Source organism: Oncorhynchus clarkii, chromosome 22, assembly GCF_045791955.1.
Source record: "Oncorhynchus clarkii lewisi isolate Uvic-CL-2024 chromosome 22, UVic_Ocla_1.0, whole genome shotgun sequence".
Lineage (NCBI taxonomy): Eukaryota > Metazoa > Chordata > Actinopteri > Salmoniformes > Salmonidae > Oncorhynchus > Oncorhynchus clarkii.
Genome location: NC_092168.1, coordinates 26,133,917 through 26,158,392, shown reverse-complemented (window position 1 = coordinate 26,158,392; position 24,476 = coordinate 26,133,917). Strand labels below are relative to the sequence as shown.

The 24,476-nt window shown below is 43.4% G+C and overlaps 1 protein-coding gene across 1 annotated transcript; it reads right to left on the bottom strand.

The window, feature by feature from the left end:
- Window positions 1-500: 500 nt before the first annotated feature.
- Window positions 501-23,027, bottom strand: LOC139380641 (gap junction alpha-5 protein-like). The gene is made up of 2 exons (XM_071123532.1): window positions 22,602-23,027; window positions 501-6,810 (listed from the first exon to the last, which is right to left on the bottom strand). Exon 2 carries the CDS (start codon window positions 6,778-6,780, stop codon window positions 5,620-5,622), a length of 1,161 nt encoding a protein of 386 aa, XP_070979633.1. The 5' UTR covers window positions 6,781-6,810; window positions 22,602-23,027; the 3' UTR covers window positions 501-5,619.
- Between the last annotated feature and the right edge of the window lie 1,449 nt (window positions 23,028-24,476).

Here is a 24,476-nt window from a genome sequence, read left to right as displayed (position 1 = left end):
GTCATAAATTAGATATACACATTGGATGTTATGATGTATTCATATTATCTAATGATGAAGCCGATAGTCATCACTACGTGTTCAGACAGGCAATATGATAAAAAATGAATATCCAATGATGATAATGATAGCCTATTCATTTTATTGTAGACAATGAGTAGTGTGAATGAAGGCTATCTGCAACTAGTAAGATTGCGTGTATGCAGACCTACAGTAGACAGGGTAGAGGGTAGGAAACGTAGTTTTGATCAGTGTTTCCCAGAGTACCCTAATTGAGGAAGGACCTGACATACAGTATACAATCATTCCTTGGATGACCAGATGAGCGCTTCTATAGAGGGAAGGTCTTGTGTAGAGTTAGCCATAGTGTGGCGTTTCAATGTCAATTAATTTGTTTGAGGGCAACCATATCGAGGACAAATGTTTGGGCTGTGGTCGACTTTACTGAGAAAGTTTGTGTTACATTCATTTCTGGCGGACAAATTCATTTGACAGATTAGTTTTATTTTATTGCAGGCTTTACAGGAACAGAATGACAACATGACATGTGCACAGAGAAACAGCAACCAGTCTGTTGGCATTCCAAAAGAGGTTCCTCTACTCTATAGAAAAATAAAATATGATTCATGATATTATAAAGGGGGCTGTATATTCCAAAACCCCAAAAGCCTAGTGCAAAATCAGTTTAGAACTTCACAGGTTGTGGCTATGCCTTCTTTAGTAGCCTCCAGGCCTAGACATGTTATTTTCTGACTAGCCTCACATTTAAACAAAAATAAATCACATTTAAACAAATATGAAAATACATGTACTGCCAAGAGATAGATAGCTACCAATGTGACAATCAATCAACTGTTTCACACAGTCACATTAAAGTATAGATAACTGACAAAATAATGGAAACACATGTAAATGATTGATACAAAGTATATTGAAAGCAGGTGTTTCCACACAGGTGTTGTTCCTGAGTTTAAGCAATTAACATCCCATCATCCTTATGGTCAAGTATAAAAATGCTGGGCAGGGAATTATTTTGGCTACCATGGCTATGCCTCCTGACAATGACCCCATCCAGAAGTCACAAATGGTTTGATGAGCATGAAAATTATGTAAACCATTTGCCATGTTGTCTTCATCACCAGATCTCAACCCAATTGAACACTTATGGGAGATTCTGGAGCAGTGTCTGAAACAGTGTTTTCTACCACCATCAACAAAACACCAAATCATGGAATTTCTTGTGAAAGAAGGGTGTAGCATCCCTCCAACAGAGTTCCAGACACTTGTAGAATCTATGCTGAGGTGCATTGAAGCTGTTCTGGCTCGTGGTGGCCCCACACATTTTGGAAGATACCTGTAATTTTGTTGTAAGAAAGGAATTACACTGTATTTTAAAGGCTCAAGGGGAAATGTCTCCACCTCGTGGGTAAAAAAAAAACTGAAACATGCAGATATACTGTAGGACAATCAACTTTTCAAGCTTGTGCCTTGCCTTGATTCAAGCTAAATGATTTGTTTTCATATGTGGCTTTTGAACACACTGTTCTTTCACATCAGGACATTTTCTTAAATCTAACATGGAGCTGAACGTTTGGGACTTTGATCCTTTTGTGAATTCACTTTTCATAGGCACTTGATTACTTTTGCATAGTTCCTCACTATCTGAACCCGAGCGTAAAAAACCCTCTGTAATAATTGGAGTCTGTTGAATGGAAAAACACTTTTCTTTTTTGCACAGCTGTCCCTTGTTCTGATTTTTGACTGGAAGATAATGCTTGTGCTATGTTACTGTATACGGTGCATTCGGAAAGTATTCAGACCTCTTGACTTTTTCCACATTTTGATACGTTTCAGCCTTATTCTAAAATTTATTACATATTTTCTTTCCCTCATCAATCTACATACAATACCCCATGATGACAATGCGAAAACAGGTTTTTAGAAATTCTGGCAAATTTATAAATAATAAAAAACGTATTTACATAAGTATTCAGACCCTTTGCTATGCTATGACAAAATTTAGCTCAGGTGCATCTGTTTCCATTGATCATCCTTGAGATGTTTCTACAACTTGATTGGAGTCCACCTATGATAAATTAAATTGATTGGACATGATTTGGAAAGGCAAACACCTGTTTATATAATGTCCCACAGTTGACAGTGCATGTCAGAGCAAAAACCAAGCCATGAGGTCGAAGGAATTGTCCCTAGAGCTCCAAGACAGGATTGTGTCGAGGCACAGATCTGGGGAAGGGTACCAAAACATTTCTGCAGCATTGAAGGTCCCAAACAACACAGTGGCCTCCATCATTCTTAAAATGGAAGAAGTTTGGAACCACCAAGACTCTTCCTAGAGCTTGCTGCCAGGCCAAACTGAGGAATCGGGGAAGAAGGGCCTTGATCAGGGAGGTGACCAAGAACCCGATGGTCACTCTGACAGAGCTCCAGAGTTCCTCTGTGGATATGGGAGAACCTTTCAGAAGGGCAACCATCTCTGCAGCACTCCACCAATCAGGCCTTTATGGTAGAGCCAGATGGAGGCCACTCCTCAGTAAAAGGCACATGACAGCCCGCTTAGAGTTTGCCAAAAGCCACCTAAAAGACTCTAAGACCATGAGATTCTCTTTGGCCTGAAGTGTCACTGGAGGTAACCTGGCACCATCACTACAGTGAAGCATGGTGGTGGCCACATCATGCTGTGGGGATGTTTTTCAGCGACAGGGACGACTGGGAGACTAGTCAGGGTCGAGGGATAGATGAACGGAACAAAGTACAGACAGATCCTTGAAGAAAAGCTGCTCCAGAGCGCTCAGAACCTCAGACTGCGGTGAAGGTTCTCCTTCCAACAGGACAAAGACCCTAAGCACAAAGCCAAGATAACAGGATTGGTTTCGGGACAAGTCTCTAAATGTCCTTGAGTGGCCCAGCCAGAGCCCAGACTTGAACCCGATCGAACATCTCTGAAGAGTCCTGAAAATAGCTGTGCAGCGATGTTCCCCATCCAACCTGACAGAGATTGAGAGTATCTGCAGAGAAGAATGGGAGAAGCTCCCCAAATACAAGTGTGCCAAGCTGTTAGCATCATATCCAAGAAGACTTGAAGCTGTAATCGCATCCAAAGGTGCTTCAACAAAGTACTGAGTAAAGGGTCTGAATAATAAAAAGGTCTGAAATGTAATATTTCATTAAATAAAATGGTTGCAAAAACTTCGAAAAAACCTGTTTTTGCTTTGTCATTATGGGGTATTGTGCATAGATTGATGAGGGGAAAAAACAATTTAATCAATCTTAGAACAAGGCTGTAACACAACAAAATGTGGAAGAAATGTAAGGGGTCTGAATACTTGCCGAATGCAGTGTCTGCAATCAGGATTAAACACAGAGAAAACAGTTGCTCCTGCTATATTTGAAGCTGATATAGTGCACAATGGATTGCATTGCAGAGATCTGTGTCCCAATTTCACTTTCCAAACTGCTGCAGATAGCCTCCGTCACTGGATCGCAGGGATCAGGGGACAACACTCTTTGGTCAGACCCCTGAATGTAGGGTTTTTTCCTCCTCTGACAGCAGTGTGTGTGTGTGGGCGTGTGCGCGTCTGTGTGTTCCATTTGCAAGCATGTACATGTTTGTATTATTATAATCAGCAGCTGGGTATACAGTGGGACAGTTTTTGGCACACTGAATATGCAAGCTTAATGTACACTATTCTTAGACTTTAAAGAAAGATCTACTGTAATTCTCTGATCTATAAAACATCAAAACATACAATGTGCAATTATCTGTTATTTCAAGGCTTTCCCAAATTGTGATTTAAAAGGTGTATTTCTCTTTTGCATCAAGATCAATATTTGATCACAGTTATCATGTCCATGTTTCAAGCTTGGCCAGGCTCTTATTGCTCTAACAAAAAACATCAGTACTCCCAACGGTCACAATCTTAAAGCTCAGTCCAATATGCGGAAGCTCTCAAGATCCACTCAACCCACTCCCAGTGAGCTTACACACCTCAAGGTCTCTCTTCCTGTGATGCTCTTGGGGCTGTACACCAGATAATCCTCCACAGTTTCCCCCATTTTGGGCTGCTGCTCCTGGGTTTGTACGGCCAGCCTGGTGCCTTCTGAATGGATCAACTTGGAGTTTGCCAACACATCCATCTTTAGCCCCAGTCTGTATTACACTACCGGTCAAAAGTTTTAGAACACCTACTAATTCAATGGTTTTTCTTAATTTTTTACTATTTTCTACATTGTAGAATAATAGTGAAGACATCAACACTATGAAATAGCACATATGGAATCATGTAGTAACCAAAAAAGTGTTAAACAAATCCAAATATATAATATTTGAGATTCTGCAAATAGCTACCCTTTGCCTTGATAACAGCTTTGCACAGTCTTGGCATTCTCTCAACCAGCTTCATGAGCTACTCACCTGGAATGCATTTCAATGAACAAATATGCCCTCTTAAAAGTACATTTGTGGAATTTATTTCCTTCTTAGTGTGTTTGAGCCAAACAGTTGTGTTGTGACAAGGTAGGGGAGGTATACAGAAGATATCCATATTTGGTAAAGACCAAGTCCATATTATGGCAAGAACAGCTCAAATAAGCAAAGAGAAACGACAGTCCATCATTACTTTAGGACATGAAGGTCAGTCAATATGGAAAATTTCAAGAACTTTGAAAGTCGCAAAAACCATCAAGTGCTATGATGAAACTGTCGTTACTCTCATGAGGACTGCCACGGGAATGGAAGACCCAGAGTTACCTGTGCTGGAGAGGATACGTTCATTAGAGTTACCAGTCTCAGAAATTGCAGCCCAAATAAATGCTTCACAGAGTTCAAGTAACAGACACATCTCAACATCAACTGTTGAGAGGAGACTGTGTGAATCAGGCCTTCATGGTCAAATTGCTGCAAAGAAACCACTACTAAAGGACACCGATAGGAAGAAGAGACTTGCTTGGGCCAAGATACACAAGCAATTGACATTAGACGGATGGAAATCTGTACTTTGGTCATGAGTCCAAATTTGAGATTTTTGGTTCCAACCACTGTGTCTTTGCGTGACGCAGAATAGGTGAATGGATGATCTCTGTATGTGTATTTCCCACCGTGAAATTGAAATGGTTTGGGATGAGTCGGACAGCAGAGTTAAGGAAACGCAGCCAACAAGTGCTCAGCATATGTGGGAACTCCTTCAAGATTGTTGGAAAAGCATTCCAGGTGAAGCTGGTTGAGAGAATGCCAAGAGTGTGCAAAGCTGTCATCAAGGTAAATGGTGGCTATTTGAATAATCTCAAATATAAAATATATTTGGATTTGTTTAACACTTTTTTGGTTACTACATGATTCCATATGTGTTATTTCATAGTTTTGAAGGCTTCACTATTATTCTATAATGTAGAAAATAGTAAAAATAAAGAAAAACCCTTGAATTAGTAGGTGTTCTAAAACTTTTGACCGGTAGAGTACCTGCTCCAGTTCAGTCTCTGGGTCTATAGACCCAGCCTGCTCCAATCTCCTCTAGGCAGGGTCTCTCTCCTGCTGTGTCTGAAAGTCCTGTCTGCTCCGTCCTCTCTTTCTCAGCCCCTTTCTCGTTCTCTGTCTGTCTAGTTCTACACGGCCAAGTCATCTGGTCGGACCCGGCTGCTGGTACCGCTGGTCTTGCTGAAGCGGCGTTTGTCTTTCAGGTAGCTGGCGTGCAGCAGGGTTGGCGCGGAGCACCCGTTGGGCATCTCCCCTGGCATCTGGGTATAGCTCATTCTCAGGAATCCTCCCTCCCCTTCCAGGTCGTCATGGGAATGATGGCGCTCGGTGGCCATGTTGACGGAGTTCTGCTGGTGTGCCATCCTGTTGTTGAAGGGGTGAGAAGGCACGGAGGTCATGGGGTTCATGGGGTTCATCGTATCCGACGATGCCAGGCACTGGCTGAAGTCAGGGGGAGGGGTGCAGCCCGGGGAGTTGTGATGGGGCGGGGTGTCGGGGTCCTTGGTAACGGCAATGGCCACAGCGTTATGGGTGCGGTTCTTGAGGGCGGCGTGGGTACGCTTGCACTTCCTGATACGCCTGTAGGCCAGGTGGTAGAGCTCAACCACAGAGAGGAGCAGGGAGACACCAGACACCACCAGCATGAAGACGATGAACACGTTCTTCTCTGTGGGCCTGGACATGTAGCAGTTGACTGGGTTGGGACAGGGCCAGGCCTTGCAATGGTACAGAGCCCTGAGGAAGACTCCATAGATCATGTATTGGACCACGATGAAGGTCACCTCCATCACTGTGCGGATCAGAATGCTCAGAATGTATGTAGATAACAGCGCTCCCCGCAGGCGAACCTGCCCTGACGCCTCCAGCACCTTCCCACAATCCCTCTGCTGGAGGTATGCCTTCTCCCCTGATACGCACCCCCCCTCTCCTCTCTCCTCCATCTCCTCCCTCTTCTCCTGCTCCCTCCTCCTTCGTTTCTCATCCCTCCGCACGATGTGCATGGCGTGGCCCATGTAGATCAGTGATGGCGTGGATACGAAGATGATCTGTAGGACCCAGTAGCGGATGTGTGCAATAGGAAACGCCTGGTCATAACAGACGTTGGTACAACCGGGCTGCTGGGTGTCGCACAGGAAGTCACTCTGCTCGTCTCCCCAGGAGGACTCTGCGGCCGTGCCCAGGACCAGGATCCTGAAGATGAAGAGGACAGTGAGCCACACCTTCCCCACTGATGTGGAATGTTCCTGAACCTCCTCCAGGAAGTTCCCCAGGAGACTCCAGTCCCCCATCACTACTGCTCACTGGTCACTGGCACACACCTGAGAGAGGAGAAGAGGGAGAGAGAAAGAAAGAGGGGCAGGGTGAGGGTAAAGGGAGAGAAAGAGGAGGGAGGGAGAGAACGAAGAAGGGATAGCGAGTGAAGAAGAAAGAAAATAGGGAGAGAAAAGAAAGGAGATAAAATGACTAGTGTGTGTGAGTGGCATGGTATGCATGTATAAATAGCCTGTGATTGGCCTGGAGACTGGACACGACACAAATGCCTGAGAAGGAATCTTTTCCCACGACACACACAAACATACTGTATATTTAAGGGCATTTCAAAGTAAATAGTGAGGTTGTTTCTGAGAAATGATATATAGTAGTTGGATGTTTGTGTTACTATTCCTGACACTGACACATTATAACTAGACAGAAAGGGTGAGGGGCCACAGGGCAGGACAAGGCTAGGAGCTAGTGGCCCCAAATGTTAGAAATGGAATGGAATTCTGTGCCCCTGACCTAACCCTACAATCTCCAACATCTCCTCCATAATGTCCAGTGCACAGCATTGGTCATTGGTCACCATGTTTGTACCGGTTAATTGAAGCCTTTGATGTTCCCTCGCTCGTCTCTCCGTTCCACTCCTCCTGTGATTTGTATCAGTGTGTGTGTGTGTGTGTGCCGTTGCCCCCTGACCGCAGTATGAGTGAGACTTTGCGTGTATCTACTGTCCCTATAAGGCATCTCAGCAGATCGTTTTATGAGTGTCATCAAACCCCCAATCATCGAAGTAGGCACTAAGTGAACTGATCTGAATTTTACTACAATTATTCAACAGGCGAAAATAAAGTAGGCACACGCACACACACACACACACACACACACACACACACACACACACACACACACACACACACACACACACACACACACACACACACACACACACACACACACACACACACACACACACACACACACACACACAGACATGCATCGTCCGGGTTTAGCTGGGGTAGGCCATCATTGTAAAATTTCTTAACTGACTTGCCTAGTTAAATAAAGGTTAAATAAAATAAATACATATGACCATGAGAGGTTTGACAGTACATCTCTAGCTCTAGAGTTAGCCAAATTACAACCCTTAAGAGAGGTCCCTTTTGAGTGGCTTTGTTTAAGAAATCATATTGTTTGGGATTGGTTCCTCTGAGAACAAGAACAGGAAGTTGAGGAAAGGAGACATAGACTGAGACCGCTCAGCCCTCTGCAACCTCTGGTCTGTTCCGATTCTCAGCGTAGCTAAGATTCCGTTCCCACCATGACAGCCTGTGTGTGAGTATCCAGACAGACTGACAGACTAATTACTGCTCCTGTGATGGGTCTGTACCCCCGTGCTCCTACTTCTACCTCTCACCCCTCTTATCCTCCTCTGAGCGACCATGCCAACTCTGTCTGGGAACAGCAACAAAAAGACTGTCAAATAAGATCAAGTCTCCAATTTGCATAGCGCCCCAACAGATCCACAGATGATGCAATCTCGATTGCAGTCCACACTGCCCTTTCCCACCTGGACAAAAGGAACACCTAAATGAGAATGCTGTTAATTGACTACTGCTCAACTAAGGACCCTGTGACTGAATACCTCCCTCTGCAACTGGATCCTGGACTTCCTGACGAGGGTAGGAAACCTCAGCCACACTGACCCTCAACATGGGGGCCCCTCAGGGGTGCATGCTTAGTCACCTCCTGTACTCCCTGTTCACCCACGACTGCGTGGCCACGATGAGACAGCCTATAGGGAGGAGGTCAGAGACCTGACAGTGTGGTGCCAGGGCAACAACCTCTCCCTCAACATGAGCAAGACAAAAGAGCTGATCCTGGACTCCAGGAAAGGGAGGGCTTAGTGTACACTCACTGACTAACCACACATAGACACTCCAACACACACACAAGCATATTGACGCTACACACACAAACACACATACATTCACATTCCACACATTCTTGTCTTGATATGTGAGTTTGTCCTATATTTATACATTTGTAAATAAGAATTTGTTCTTAACTGACTTGCCTAGTTAAATAAAGGTTAAATAAAATAAAATTCCTTCACACTCTTCACACATGCTGCTGCTACTCTCTGTTTATTATCTATGCATAGTCACTTTACCCCTACCTACATGTACATACGACCTCAATATCCTTGACTAACCAGCAGTGGTGTAAAGTACTTAAGTAAAAATACTTTAAAGTAGTACTTAAGTAGTTTTTTTCTTTACTATTTACAGTTTTGACAACTTTTTAATTTACTTCACTACATTCCTAAATAAAATAATATACTTTTTACTCCTTACATTTGTCCTGCCACTCAAAAGTACTCGCTACATTTTGAATGCTTAGCAGGACAGGGAAATGGTCCAATTCACACACTTATCTGGCAGACTCACTATACACAAATGCTTTGTTTGTAAATTATGTCTCAGTGTTGGAGTGTGCCCATGGCTATCCGTAAGTAAATAAAAAACAAGAAAATGGTTCTGTCTGGTTTGCTTAATATAAGGAATTTTAAATTATATATACTTTTACTTTTGATACTTAAGTATATTTTAGCGATTACATTTACTTTGATAATTAAATACATTTAAAACCAAATACTTTTAGACTTTCACTCAAGTAGTATTTTACTGGGTGACTTTCACTTTTACTTGAGTCATTTTATGGTATCTTTACTTGTACTCAAGTATGACAATTGGATAGTTTTTCCACCACTGCTAACCCCTACCCCGCACATTGACTCTGTGCCGGCACCCCTTGCAAATATCCTCATTATTGTTATTTTTATAGTGTTATTACTTTTCCTTTAGTTAACTTTTTTAAAACACTGCATTGTTGGTTAACGACTCGTAAGTAAGCATTTCACGGTAAGGTCTACTACACCTGTTGCATTCGGTGCATGTGACAAATACAATTAGATTGGATTTGAAGTCTGAGAAATAAACAGTCAGAAATATCAAGAGTGACTTAAGGGTGCAGGTCTAAAGCGATCAGAAAGTTAACAGTAAACTAGAACAGCATGTGTGATACACTGTGTGACAGCACAATGAAATATAGCCTACAGAGCAACAATATATGAGGTGAAAACAACAGACTTACTAGAAGGCTCAAGACACAAAATGACGAACTTTAACAAAAGATGACCTCACCACTTTGAGTAAAGTTCATCTGATCATACCATAACTTGTGTTGTTGAACTAAACACAACACTACTGTATGTAAACGTCTGGCCTCATATCGATACTAATATTGCAATGTTGGCCAGCCAAGCTACACAGCCAATAGGTTGTGTTGTAAACAGGTGAGGAAACCCTTTTGTCAGACCAGTCTGGTAGGAAAATGACTGTTTTAACTCCTACCTCCTGCCATTGTGAAGGCCAGGCTCTCACTCCCTTCCTCTAGTCGAGGCTAGCTCTTCCTCATTTCTTTGTGGCTCGCTGTAAACACATTATCTGATCGCTACCCAAAGCTTTGATGACAGTTGGATGTAGAAAGGCATGTTCTGGCTGTTATTTTTTTAAAGGACCCCATGGCACTATAAAAATCCAGGTAATATGGTCTAACAATGACTTATCTCTGAACTCAATTAATGAAATCACTTTGCAAGCAATTATAGAGCATGGAATTTAAGAGCTCCTTGTTGGGAAGAGGCCTAATTTGATATTGATGAAAAATAAAGGAAAAGGAGGAAGGGTGGAGGTGGTTGGCTAAAAGCGAAAATATTTGGTTAAAATACAAAGGGGAGGGATGCCCTTTTTGCCCCTGGACAAATATGTTAAATAACAAACAGTCTTGCGTATGTGTCATTACTTCAACAGAAAAAGTTTAGAGAGAATGTCCAGTAATTTGTACACGTAACCACTTGGTACAGTAGCTGCCCATCTTTGCCGTCACATTTGAGATTGTTCTATTCCATTCCTGGGTGCCCAGTAATAAATAGGGATTTACTGTAATACACTGTACCCACTGACCACGTCATAGCTGTCATATTGGTTTATAATATCTGTCTCTGAGTAATGGACACTTTGGCAATGAGGTATCTAACACAGCACACACTGGGCATAGCATACCACTCAGATATGTCTCTGACATTGATCAGAACATAGGGAAGTTACAGAAGGAAGCACCCGTGGTAAGAACTACTCAACGTTGGCCTGATTGGAATCCATGCTACAGGACTGCCACCTCATTTAACCACAGTAAGGTGACTGGGAACATGGACTAGTACAAACAGACCAGCTATGACCTCCGTAAGTCAATCAAAGAGGAAAAGAGACGTTACGGGGACAAAATGGAGTCGCAGTTCAATGGCTCAGACACGAGACAGATGTGGCAGGGACTACAGATAATCATGGATTATAAAGGGAAAATCAGCCCCAATCTCTGTAGCCAATGTGAGTAGAAGACTTTAACCCTCGCAAGGCTGCCGGCCCGGACTGCATCCTCAGAGCATGCACAGACCCGCTGGCTGGAGTGTTTACGGACATATTCAATCTCTCCCTACCCCAGTCTGCTGTCACCACTATCACCTCGTAGCACTTACTTCTGTCATCATGAAGTGCTTTGAGAGGCTAGTTAAGGATCATATCACCTCCACCTTACCCAATATCCTAGACCAACTGTAATTTGCATACAGCCCCAATAGATCCACGGATGACACAGTCACATCCCACTGCACACTGCCCTATCTCATCTGGAAAAGAGGAATACCTACACTACATGGCCAAAAGTATGTGGACATCTGCTCGTCAAACATCTCATTCCAAAATCATGGGCATTAATATGGTGTTGGTCCCCCCTTTGCTGCTAGAACAGCCACTCTTCTGTGAAGGTTTTCCACTAGATGTTGGCATATTGCTGTGGGGACTTCCATTCAGCTACAAGAGCATTAGTGAGGTTGGGCACTGATGTTGGGCGATTAGGCCTGGCTCGCAGTCGGTGTTCCAATTCATCCCAAAGGTGTTCAATGGGGTTGAGGTCAGGCCTCTGTGCAGGCCAGTCAAGTTTCCACACTTGATCTCAGCAAACCATTTCTGTATGGACCTCGATTTGTTGCACAGGGGAATTGTCATGCTGAAACAGCAAAGGGCCTTCCCCAAACTGTTGCCACAAAGTTGGAAGCACAGAATCATCTAAAATGGAATTCTATGCTGTAGCATTAAGCTTTCCCTTCACTGGAACTAAGGGGCCTAGCCCAAACCATGAAAAACAGCCCCAGACCATTATTTTTCCTCCACCAAACTGTACATTTTGCACTATGCATTCGGGCAGGTAGCATTCTCCTGGCATCCACCAAACCCAGCTTTGTCTGTCGGACTGCCAGATGGTGAAGCGTGATTCATCACTCCAGAGAATGTGCTTCCACTCCACTGCTCATTGAGTCGAATGGCAGCAAGCTTTACATTACCCCAACCGACACTTGGCATTGCGCATGGTGATCTTAAGCTTGTGTGTGGCTGTTCAGACATGGAAACCGATTTCATTAAGCTCCTGACAAACAGTTATTGTGCTGCTGTTGCTTCCAGAGGCAATTTGGAATTTGGTAGTGAGTGTTGCAACCGAAGACACAACTTTTACGAGCTACACGCTTTGGCACTCACGGGTCCCGTTCTGTGATCTTGTGTGGCCTACCACTTCGCGGCTGAGCCGTGAACATTTCCTAGACATTTCAACTTCACAATAACAGCACTTACAGGGGCAGCACTAGCAGGGCAGAAATTTGACTAATTGACTTGTTCGAAAGGTGGCATCCTATGACGGTGCTACGTTAAAAGTCACTGAGCTCTTCGGTACGGACCATTTGACTGACAATGTTTGTCTATGGAGATTGCATGGCGGTGTGCTCGATGTTATACGTCTGTCAGCAACGGATGTAGCTGAAATAGCCATATCCACAAATTTGAAGGGGTTTCCATATACTTTTGGCCTTGTAGTGCATGTAAGAATGCTGTTCCTAGACTCCAGCTCAACCTTAAACACCATAGTACCCTCCAAGCTCATCATTAAGCTCGGGGCCCTAGGTCTGAACCCGGCCCTGTAAAACTGTGTCCTGAACTTCCTGACAGGCCGCCCCCCAAGTGGTGAAGGTCAACACCTCCGCCACACTGATCCACAAAATGGGTCCCCACAGGGCTGTGTGCCCAGTCCCCTCATGTACTCCCTGTTCACCCATGACTGTGTGGCCATGCACATCTCCAACTCAATCATCAAGTTTGCAGACGACATGACAGTGGTAGGCCTGATTACCAACAACGACGAGGTTTAGAGCCCTGGCGGAGTAGTGCCAGGAAAATAACCTCTCCCTCAACATAAAAAAAACAAAGGAGCTGATTGTGGACTACATACAGGAGACTGAAGAGGGAGCATGCCCCGATCCACATCAACAAGGCTGCAGTGTAGAGGGTCAAAAGCTTCAAGTTCCTTGGCGTGCATATCACTGAGGACCTGAAATGGTCCCACAACACACACACACACCGGGATGAGGAAGGCACAACAGCGCCTCTTCAACTTCAAGCGGCCAAAGAAATTCAGCATGCCCCTAAGACCCTCACGAACTTCACCAGATGCCACATTGAGAGCATTCTGTCGCACTGCCTGCCTTCCAGAACATTTACAGCACTCAATGTCAAAGGAAGGCCAAGAAGATCATTAAGAACCTCAGCCACCCAAGCCACAGTCTGTTCCCTCTGCTACCATCTAGCAGATAGAGACAGTACAGAGCTGGGACTGAGAGACTGAGAAACCGCTTCTATCACAAGGCCATCAGACTGTTGAACAGCCATCACTAGCCGGCTACCTGCCCGGTACTCAGCCCTGCACCTTGAGACTAATGCCCCATGTACAGTATATAGAGTCATTGAACTCTGGTCACCTCATATTCTGTTTTATATACTGTTGTTTAGTAACTGTAACTGGGATTTTGTCTTGATTGTATTTTTGGTTATTGGTGTATTTTTATTGTATTTCCTGACATTCTACTGTACTGTTGGAGCTAGTAAGATCAGTGTTCAGTGCACCTGCCATAACACCTGCAAATCTGTGTAAGTGATCAATAAACTTAGCCATAGGCTGCATTGGCATAGCGAGAGTCTGGGGTCTGTATTGTAGTCTATAGAGATAGATATTGTTAACAAAAAGAGAGTGAGAGTATACTGTATGTTTAGAGATGGTGTTTGAGGTTGGACAGTAGGCCTACACACTTTGCATTAAGTGAGGTTGGACTACATTTAGTGAACATACTGTAAACACAGGGCTAGAGAGGTTTGGAAAAGTGGGTGTGATGCCTGAACTCATACCATAGGGGCCTTTAGTGGAGTAGCCTATAGATAGAGAATGGATCAGGAACCCAGAACATCAGCAAATAACAAGAAGGACACACCGAGTGACATGGACAACCTGTGGTTCATTGTAGTAGTATTTACAGTAGTCTTTACATACATTGACTGGACCTGGCCTGGAGAGCAACCAGGCTATAGTCCATAGAGATGACATAGCTAGCAAACTGCATCAATAATGTGTGGTGGTAACTGATGTTCTAATTAAGGGCAGGTACAGACCCAGCAGCAGCAGCAGCAGGGCTGAAAAAGCCACCGGAATGAATACAGTGTTTTCTCTCAAAGCAAGCCAGGGAAGGAAGCAACACAACAGCAATAAATCCTATCCAATGCCTCTACCCTCCTCTCCTTTTCTCTGCCTGGGCTCAAAGCATTGCGTTAGAGGGAAGTTAGTGATTTTCCAGCTGGAGATCAACCACTCCATTCATGGGACTGATCTCTACAACCTATAGCTGTCTTGTAAAACACTGACTGTTGGACTTTTGTCTGCCTTAACCAGTGCCATTTAAGTGATGACTAATTTGAAAAACCAAACCCACAACCTCAGAGCATTGAAGACTGGATAAAGGATGAACTATCTACAAGGAGCTCCCGCAAGAGTAGTATCATAACTGGACAATCTACCATACTGACCTATATGAGATTACATATCTATGTAGAACTATCCTGAGTTTCCATATAAAAAGATTGCCTCACTGAAAAGACTGAGAGAAATCAGTCTTGCTCCAAAACATCATCAAATTAAATCAAATGTATTTATATAGCCCTTCTTACATCAGCTGATATATCAAAGTGTTGTACAGAAACCCAGCCTAAAACCCCAAACAGCAAGCAATGCAGGTGTAGAAGCAGGTGTAGAACGTCAACCCCTCTATCCTCTATTCATTCCAACCCCTTCCCATCACAAACCCCTCTGCCACCTCCCTCACCATAATCCCATCCACCATTTCTCCTTCCTCTCCATGCATCCACCAGAAAGGAACAACAGGGGCAGTGTTGATTTACACATTGTCCCTTCACTGCTCTCATCACTAGTCTGATCCGTAGACATTAAAACCAGTAGATAGTGATGGCACTGGCGTCATCGACATTTTCCTAGGGAAAACTCCTGACGGCGCATGAAGCCACAAGCATTTGAATTTGAAGCACGCCATATTGCTGAATGGCACCAAAAAAATTGCTGAAGATCATGGTGAAAGTGGCCGTAACTAGCAAAGGTCGATGTAAACGTTTTCATCCTGCCTGAGATAGTCAACCCAGTCCACCGGTCGTGATTGGTCTGTGGTCAGCACGTGGTCCTGTGTGACGACAAGTGTACGCTCCGAGAGCGAAACGAGATGGGCAGGGCTAAAGCTTAAGAGGGTGTGAACGATGCTGAATGGGTGTAGACAAAGAAGAGCTCTTCACTAGATACCAAAACATTCAAAGGCCATTTTCTCAAAAGTGAGTTTACAAGTTGATCAACTTTCAAAGCAGAATTACTTTCCCATTGTTCCTCAAATGCAGTGTATGATATACCATTTTGTAGCTCTGAGTCTTTACTTTTATCCAATGTAAAAAACATAATTTCAAGTTTTGCTACATAAGACCAAATCCAGGTTGTGAGTCATAAATGTAGTAGTCAGAATGGATCACTGTTTAATGAAATATCTCAATTCGTAGTGATCTTTAAAATAATTCACTGTGGGGATTGTGCTTGATCATAATAAACACATTTTAAAGGCCAAAACAGTCATAAATATTATATTTTTTTGGGGCTGTTCTGTTCGTCGTAATTTACATAGGCTTTCTAGGGTAGACCAGTAGCCAACCAGCAGAGCTCCACGCTCCAGAGGGGACACTGGGGGCCTGGTCTGATCAGTGACGCACACCCTCTCTGTCCCCATAGAAGACAACAATATATAAAATACTATGCCTTCAGATAGTATTCACACCCCTTGACTTTTTCCACATATTGTTGTGTTACAGCCTGAGTAAGCCTACACACAATACTGGCCTACACACAATACCCCATCATGTCAAAGTGAAATAATGTTTTTAGAATTGTTTACTAATTAATAAAAAATGGAAAGCTGAAATGTTTTGAGTAAAGAAGTATTCAACCCCTTTGTAAAGGGGTATGAATACTTTCTGAAGGCACCGTATATATACACATATACACATTATATACAGTGCATTATGGAAGTATTCAGACCCCTTCACGTTTTCCACAATTTGTTACATTACAGCATAATTCTAAAATGTGTATATACATAAAACAAATATTTCTCATCATTCTACACACAATACCCCATACTGACAAAGCAGAAAACCGGAGCAATCGGGGAGAAGGGCCTTGGTCAGAGAGGTGACCAAGAACCCAATGGTAACTCTGACAAAGCTCCAGAGTTCTTCTGTGAAGAAGGACAACCATCTCTGCAGCACTCCACCAATCATGCCTATATGGTAGACGAAAGCCAATCCTCAGTAAAAGGCACATGACAGCCCGCTTGGAGTTTGCCAAAAGCCACTCCCATTCTTCTCTGCAGATCCTCTCAAGCTCTGTCCGGTTTGATGGGGAACGTCGCCACACAGCTATTTTCAGGTCTCTCCAGAGATGTTTGAATTGGTTCAAGTCTGGGCTTGAACCTCTTTAAGGTGGCAGACATGGACAAATCTGGTAAAATTACTGAACTAAATATAGATTTTTATGTAGTCCTTGACCTGGATTTTTAAGGACTGTCTCAACAACTGTAGAAACAAAACATACTGTACCATGCCACTGTATGGCATAGTTTGCATTTTAAATGAATTCATACAAGCCTTTGCCAAATGCACATTATAACAAGGCAACAGTAAACATGTCATGCCCCACGAATGAGGCAGCGCCCCACTTGGGCCAATAAGTGTAATTTTGTCAATTATCTCCATGGCAAGACGCATCATTCACTCAAGATTCGTAAAAATTGGGCCATTGGTGTCTGAGATTGTGTGTGACAAATGTACATACAGTTGATTACTATAGCGCCCTCGTTTGACCAATCAGTATAATTTAGTCAATGCCGGATCTCTATGGCAAGACAAATCATTCACCCATGTTTTGTCAAAATCAGGCCAGTGGTGTCTGAGCTAGACTTATATCCCTGAGCATGTGTGCCAAATTTCATCACTCTGAGTCAAGCAGATCAAGAGATATAAACATGTGCCTGTTATAGAACCACCGTGAGGTTAATATGAATGTTCTTCCATATGTTGAGTCTTGACAGTGTTTGCAACATGTGTGCCAAATTTTGTTACAATACGAACATCCTTGACTGATATATATGCATTTATGTGACAGACCACACCCATGTGAGTGTTTATTGGTCAATAGCGGCCATGTTGTTTTAGGTACTCGCCTAGAAAATATTGCATTGAGAGAACTTTGTCCATAGATGCCACATCAAGTTTCGTGCAGATCGGTCTTTTGGTGCCCGGTGTCATAAAGTTGCCTTGTTGGAAGAGGTTTATGATCCCCCCCTAAATACCTTTTCCCCTTTTTCTCTCCACTCTACAGAATGGACTTTTGGTGCCCAGTGTCATAAAGTTGCCTTGTTGGAAGAGGTTTATGATCCCCCCTAAATACCTTTTCCCCTTTTTCTCTCCACTCTACAGATCGGTCTTTTGGTGCCTGGTGTCATAAAGTTGCCTTGTTGGAAGAGGTTTATGATCCCCCCCTAAATACCTTTTCCCCTTTTTCTCTCCACTCTACAGAATGGACTTTTGGAAAGCCCTTTGTTAACATAGAGAGAGTAGGGTAACATCAAAAGGTTGGGGTAAAGAACAATCTTTCTGTAATCCAACCATTTGAAAGTGTCCGTTGGTACTTAAAGAATATGATGTCAGATCAGTTGTTGTCTGGGACATTATATCTGATGATAGGACGACATAAAATGTATCTTGGAAAGTCTAGACATTCTAGTTATCAGATTCACATGGAATTGTTGTGCAATTTAAATGTTTAAATATGAAACCATTTGTGAAAAGATTAAATGTAATTTTAGCTTCTAAATGAGAGAATTGTTTTCATTATGTAAACTATGATCACTCGGTGGCCACGCCCAAGTGAACAGACATTGGTTGAGAAATATGAAACACGCCTTCCTCTAAACCCACCACAAAAGCACATTGACGAAAGTCAACCATGTGTTCCCGATGACGTGAGGACTGATGTCCATACGTTTAAAAGGGCTAATATCGACTGCAACCTAACAAAATTAACTTACGTTCCCGACAGACATGAGGACTGGTGTCCATTCATTTAAAAGGGCTAATTTCAACGTGGGGGTGGCGATCGCCACGCTGGAAGGATGAATTTCGACTACACCAGCCAGAATATAGCATGAGCTGAGTATGGCAACTTGGTATGAACTTTGAACTCTTATTCACTAAAGAAGTGATACATCCTAGACTTCGAGTTATCAGCAGCTGTAAACATGCGTGGCCTAGGAAAGGACGGACAATCTCTTCAGAATGACAGGGTACTTAACCTATCCGTTCTACCACATGACAACAGACGACAACGTATCCGCCCAGAAATATTCTTCAAAGGACAAGGGAGATCTCTGCTGGGCAACCCAGCCTTCCATCTTCAACCAATCTATCGAAGCGCAGCTCAGAGTAAATATATTTCTTGCATTTTCCTTTTCCAAATGGGCGGTTATTTATAATGCACAAGATTCTGTATTTACGATAGCATAGGTCCGATAGAGACCCAATCCTTTTGTTCCTCAGTCTTCCCGCTCTTTCATTCAAACCCAACCCCCTTTCATTGTCTAACCAGCCGTCATATCGTTTCATTCGCTAGGGACGTTTTCTTCTATGACATAATTAGTAATCAATGTATGATCCATCCTGTGTATATGTAATTCTGGGTGATTTAGGTATTTAGTAAATAAATAATTAAACCAAATTTAGTATTGCTGATTCAACTTGTTAGCCAGTTGAACTCTATAAACATTTTTCCGTGGTGCCCCGACTTCCTAGTTAATTACATTTACATGATTAGTTTAATCGGGTAATATTATTTACAGAGAATTTATATGATAAATGTCATATATTAATCCATAGTAAAGACACGACACAGGAGAGTAGCGTTAAGTGTTTGTTGCAAAATTAAAATGTCGGAAAATCCATCATGGCCGACCTTATGGGTCCCTGAGGCAAATCTGTTCCTTGTGAGGAGAGGGACCTATGCACTGAATTTCATGATTTTAGGTAAAATGGGGTGAGGCGCGTGACCTTTCAAAGTTAACATGTTCAATCTATTGTTATAGCGCCACCATCTGGCCAATCTATGAAAGTTTTTAATGCCAGATCTCTGTGGCAAGACGCATTATTCACCCAAGTTTCGTCAAAATCGGGCCAGTGCTGTCTGAGATATCGTGTGTGACTAATGTACAAACGAACATACTAACTGACTAACAGACGGAGACAAATCCACAGTCCCCGCCCCGATTTCATTGTGGGGGAGAACAAAATATCCTCATCAATAACAGTCCCGAATGCATATACTGTGCAGTGACAGCTTAGTAAAAGTGGCACAACTTCAGAGACATATTAAGAAAACATAAAGTCCTCCTCCTCCCACCTCTCTCTATGAAGTCCCAGCACACTGCTTGTTGTACCATTGGAGAACAAAGAGGTTGGGTAAGGATGCGACCCCCACCCTGACATAAGGCAGGTGCTCAATCGTTGTTTTGGTTTTAACATGGATGCCAGGTGGGCCTTTTATCTGACAAAAACACTCCACAGTTTTTTAGTAGGCGGCCTGAAACACGAGAGGAAGAAAGATTGAAGAGAGAGAAAGAGGGGAATAGTAAAGTATATATACAGTTCATTAGGTACACCCCGTTCATGAAAATGGTTTGTGGCTTGCTATATAAAGCAGGCAGACAGGTATTGATGCATTCAGTTACTGTTGAAATTAACATTAAAATGGGTAAAACAAGTGACCTAAGTGACTTGGAGCGTGGTATGATGGTTGGTGCCTCGCGCGCCGGTTCCAGTATCTCAGAAACGACAGCGTCTAGAGTTTACAGAGAACGGTGTGATAAACAAAAAACATCCAGTCAGTGGCGGTCCTGTTGGAGAAAACAGCTCGTTGATGAGAGGTCGAAGGAGAATGACAAGAATTTTGTGCAAGCTAACAGGCGGGCCAGTAACAGGCAAGTAACGGCGCAGTACAACAGTGGTGTGCAGAACGACATGTCAGAACGCACAACTTGTCGGTCCTTGTCATGGATGGGCTACTGCAGCAGATGACCAGACTGGGTTCCACTCCTATCCGCTAAAAACAAGAACAAGTGCCTCCAGTGGGCACGTGATCACCAACACTGGACAATTAAGGAGTGGAAAAAATCTCCTGGTTCCTGTTGCGTCATGCTGATGGCAGAGTCAGAATTTGGTGTAAGCAGCAGGAGTCCATGGATCCATTCTGTCTGGTTTCAACAGTACAGGCTGGTGGCAGTGGTGTAATGGTGTGGGGAGTATTTTCCTTGCACACTTTAGGTCCCTTGATACCAATTGAGCAATGTTTCCATGGCCTGAAGAATTCAGGCTGTTCTGGAGGCAAAGGGGGGTCCAAACCGGTACTAGATGGGTGCACCTAATAAACTGTATATGTGTATATTAGACATCAACAGTTTGAGGTCTGAATGGCCCTCCTCTCTAAACACATTGACTATTAACTGACTTGGAGGGGCAGGGGTGGGGTGGGTTGGGTACAGACCCCCTGGGTGAGTTGGGGGGAGGCAGCGGGAGACGGAGGGAGAAATACTTCCTAAATCACAGAGTGGGTTAGTCACCTGCCACACGACTGCTACTTATAGAGCAGCGAGCCACCAGCAAGCCCTGAGGACTGGCGAGCCATATATCAGTCACCGTCTCACCCCACCAGACGCCACGCAGCTAGCCAGATCATCTGCTACCTTACATGGAGGTCTGCCTTTTCGTCTGCCACTAACTGTACACAGACCCACAGCCCTGTTATGAGCTATTGTTTTAACTGTGTTACACTGGGTCGCTCAGCCCAGACACCAGCCTGTTGCCGGAGGGGAAGACTATTGATGTTTGATTATCAATTATAGTACCTGCATTAAAGTTTTGTTATAAAAGTAAATGTTCATTGCAGGTCGTGTACATGATTCTAGTTTGATTCTAAAGTTGAGTTGCTAAATGCTTTGCCTTCGGGAAGTACATGTATATTTACTGTAGTTTTTAGGATTATCAAATTGGATTTAATCTTTTCATGAGGTAGAGAGTGAGGTGATAATCAGTAGCATGCAAAACAGAGACCAGGTGTGTCTTGATGTTTCCTGCAGTTATCTCTTCACTTTTCAACAGTTCTTCTAATAAACAGGGGTGTGTCAGACCATGGAATGTTTGTGCAATAGGGTGTTATAACAGTCTTTCTTATCAATAGTATCTCTATTTCTAGCTGCACAGCAATGTATGCTCATTATCAGGAAGTATCCCTAGCTGCCCAGGGGCCTTGACCTGAAGGAGTCTGCTACTAATTTTGTTAGTCACTCTCACTCAAATATCATTAACATAAGTCATGGCAAAATGTGTAGAACTGCAGGAAATAAACTTTAAAACATAAATTTTTCTCTCCTCCATCAAAAGGTGCGCAACTAAACATTTGCCCTCTTGGTGCGTGGGGCTCCCCAACCAAATCTCAATTATGGCCCCCAAAAGGCTACATCCAGCCATGGTCATGAGACAATGCATCTATAGGTGAACAAAGAGATGAAAAAGGTACACATCTGTCATGTCATTTAATGCCGAATTGGTGAAAGTCTTGTATTTGTTAATGATCCTGTTTTTGATATTTCATGTAAGCAATCTTATGTCAAGCCATCCAATCTGAAGTCTTGTAAATTATTGTAGATTTAAAATGGTGTTGTAGCTGTATGAATAACCTTCATGAAAGAAACACTTAATATAAGGACATTTACTGCTCTAAGAGACCTGTGTCATCTTAGACAGCGGAACAGTGGAGTCGTTTGTTAAAATATATTTGTCTCTGGAGCTGCTGGCTGACTGGATGAGTCAGTGTTGAGAGAGAGTGAGACTAACACACACCAGGACCCCTATAAATCGTCCCTACACTCTTCTCTGTGACAGATACCTCACCGCTATGGACCAGCGCCCTGTCAATGCTCTGTCTCAACTAGTAAAAGACAGAGACACTGGATATGATGCTTTAGTGGCCCAGCAACTATATAGTATGAATACAAGAGACAGATGTTAATAGAATACCTCTATAAAACCCTCACACACACTCACTGAGTGACAGCTGTGTGAGTCCTGTTAGCCTTGAGTGCACCTATGAAAAGGGACAAATTAAGACTCTGGTCCATTTCCACAAGTTTCCTGTTCTACTTTGAAGTGTCCTTCCTATGTTTATGTATCCCATCGAGGGTGATGTGGTGGTAAATTACCTTTTCGTGCTACAGATGGTGATGGCTGTCAGTACTGAGGAAGAGGGTCCTAGCTGCTTCCCATAAGGGTCTTCACCTCAGAGACTGATGGAATGGTGGAGGGTGGATTGGACCGGGCCGTAGAGGTGTGGTGACCTGGTGGGATGATTGGAGATGGGACCGGGCCGTAGAGGAGTGATGACCTGGTGGGATGAGTGGAGATGGGACCGGGCCGTAGAGGAGTGATGACCTGGTGGGATGAGTGGAGATGGGCTGGGTCGGAGGACAGAGGTTGGTGGAGACCAGTGATCCTGAGCCGTACCTCTTGCAGACACACCGTCAGATATAATCAACAGGAGCTGGGTAGATCAGAGAAGAATATGATTTCTGTAGAGTGGAGTAGGATCTCTGTAGAGTAGAGTGGAGTAGTGCTGGAGCTCTGTGTCGTCCCAGGGTGGGAATGCTAACTTGTGCAGGGGGCACGGGAAGAAAAGCAGGGGCATCATGAGAGGATTTCCTCTCTGCCCTCCTCCCTGCCTATCTCTCATCCGCAGTCTCCTCCCTCCCTCTGCAGTCCCCTCCCTCCCCCGTCTTCTTATGGTACATCCCTCTCACAGATTCCCTGGTAGGCTCCCTGGCACTTTATTTTGGTGGGAAGAATTCCTTAGCATCGGGAAGGGAAGTGGAATTGTGTTCAGGGATCAATAGGAATTCCGTTCTGACAAAGCATTCAGATTACTTAGTCGTTGTTGTGTGTTTTACTTAGTCGTTGTTGTGTGTTTTTTTGTTTTACTACCGTCAACAGTACATTGTCTTTAAAGTGGTAGTCAGCATAAGCAACAGTCTGACATTGCAACACATACTTTCCCAGCTTACTATATAACTACCGTTTTTTTTTTTTTAGTGGTCGAAATGTATAGGTAACATGATTAATTATGTCAAGGAATATACCAGGTAGAATCACTCTACCGGGAAAGAAATATGAGATTTCATATGAATGCTAGTCATTGTTCAGTAAGTTCTGTGGAAAATGTTTAGTAAAGCAACGTTTTAAGTATGTTATTCACAGTCAATAATGTCACTGTTATATGTGCAACAGGTTTAATGTTTTATAATAACTTTACAATAACAATATAGATTTTATGCAAATATTATAGGTTACAAACAAAAACATTATTTATGATGATCAGGGTTCAATAAGCATTTAAATTAGACAGAATTGGGTACCCCACCCTCGTTCAACTACTATGTAATGATAAAGTCAGGGATAATACAAGTTTATCTGGCATACTGTATAATAAAGCATGCCCCACGGATGCCAAAAACAATCTACCCCCTCCACTCTGTGCTGAGAATACCTGTTTTGGTCATGTCTTCTCTTCTTTTCTCTCCCTCCTCCCTTGCTCTCAAACACAGTCCTGCTCTGAAGTCAGGAGACAGAGTTTGGGATGCCAGCCGATACTCCTCCACACCCTCCTACTCCTGTTTCTCCTTCTCTCTCCTTTTCTCCTGTACCAGTATCTGGCCTGGCTGGTTTCACTGTTCTAGATGTACGGGCCTGCAGCTATATGATGACATTATATAGTGTCAATCCTTTAGGTTGTGATTCCTACTTGATGCAGGGCAGCCTGTTCGAATGACTGTTATTACAGTAAGTGGTGAGGGCACACACACACACATTGACACACACGTGAATACAAACACACACACACACACACACACACACACACACACACACACACACACACACACACACACACACACACACACACACACACACACACACACACACACACACACACACACAAAGGCAGATACACAGACATTATGACAATGCTAATTTAGTGGCAGGGGCACCTCTGTAAAATGTGACATTGCTTTCCATCACCTTGTGGG

Coding starts and splice junctions, on each gene's coding strand:
- LOC139380641 (XM_071123532.1), bottom strand. CDS start 6,780: ATGGGGGACTGGAGTCTCCTGGGGAACTTCCTGGAGGAGGTTCAGGAA.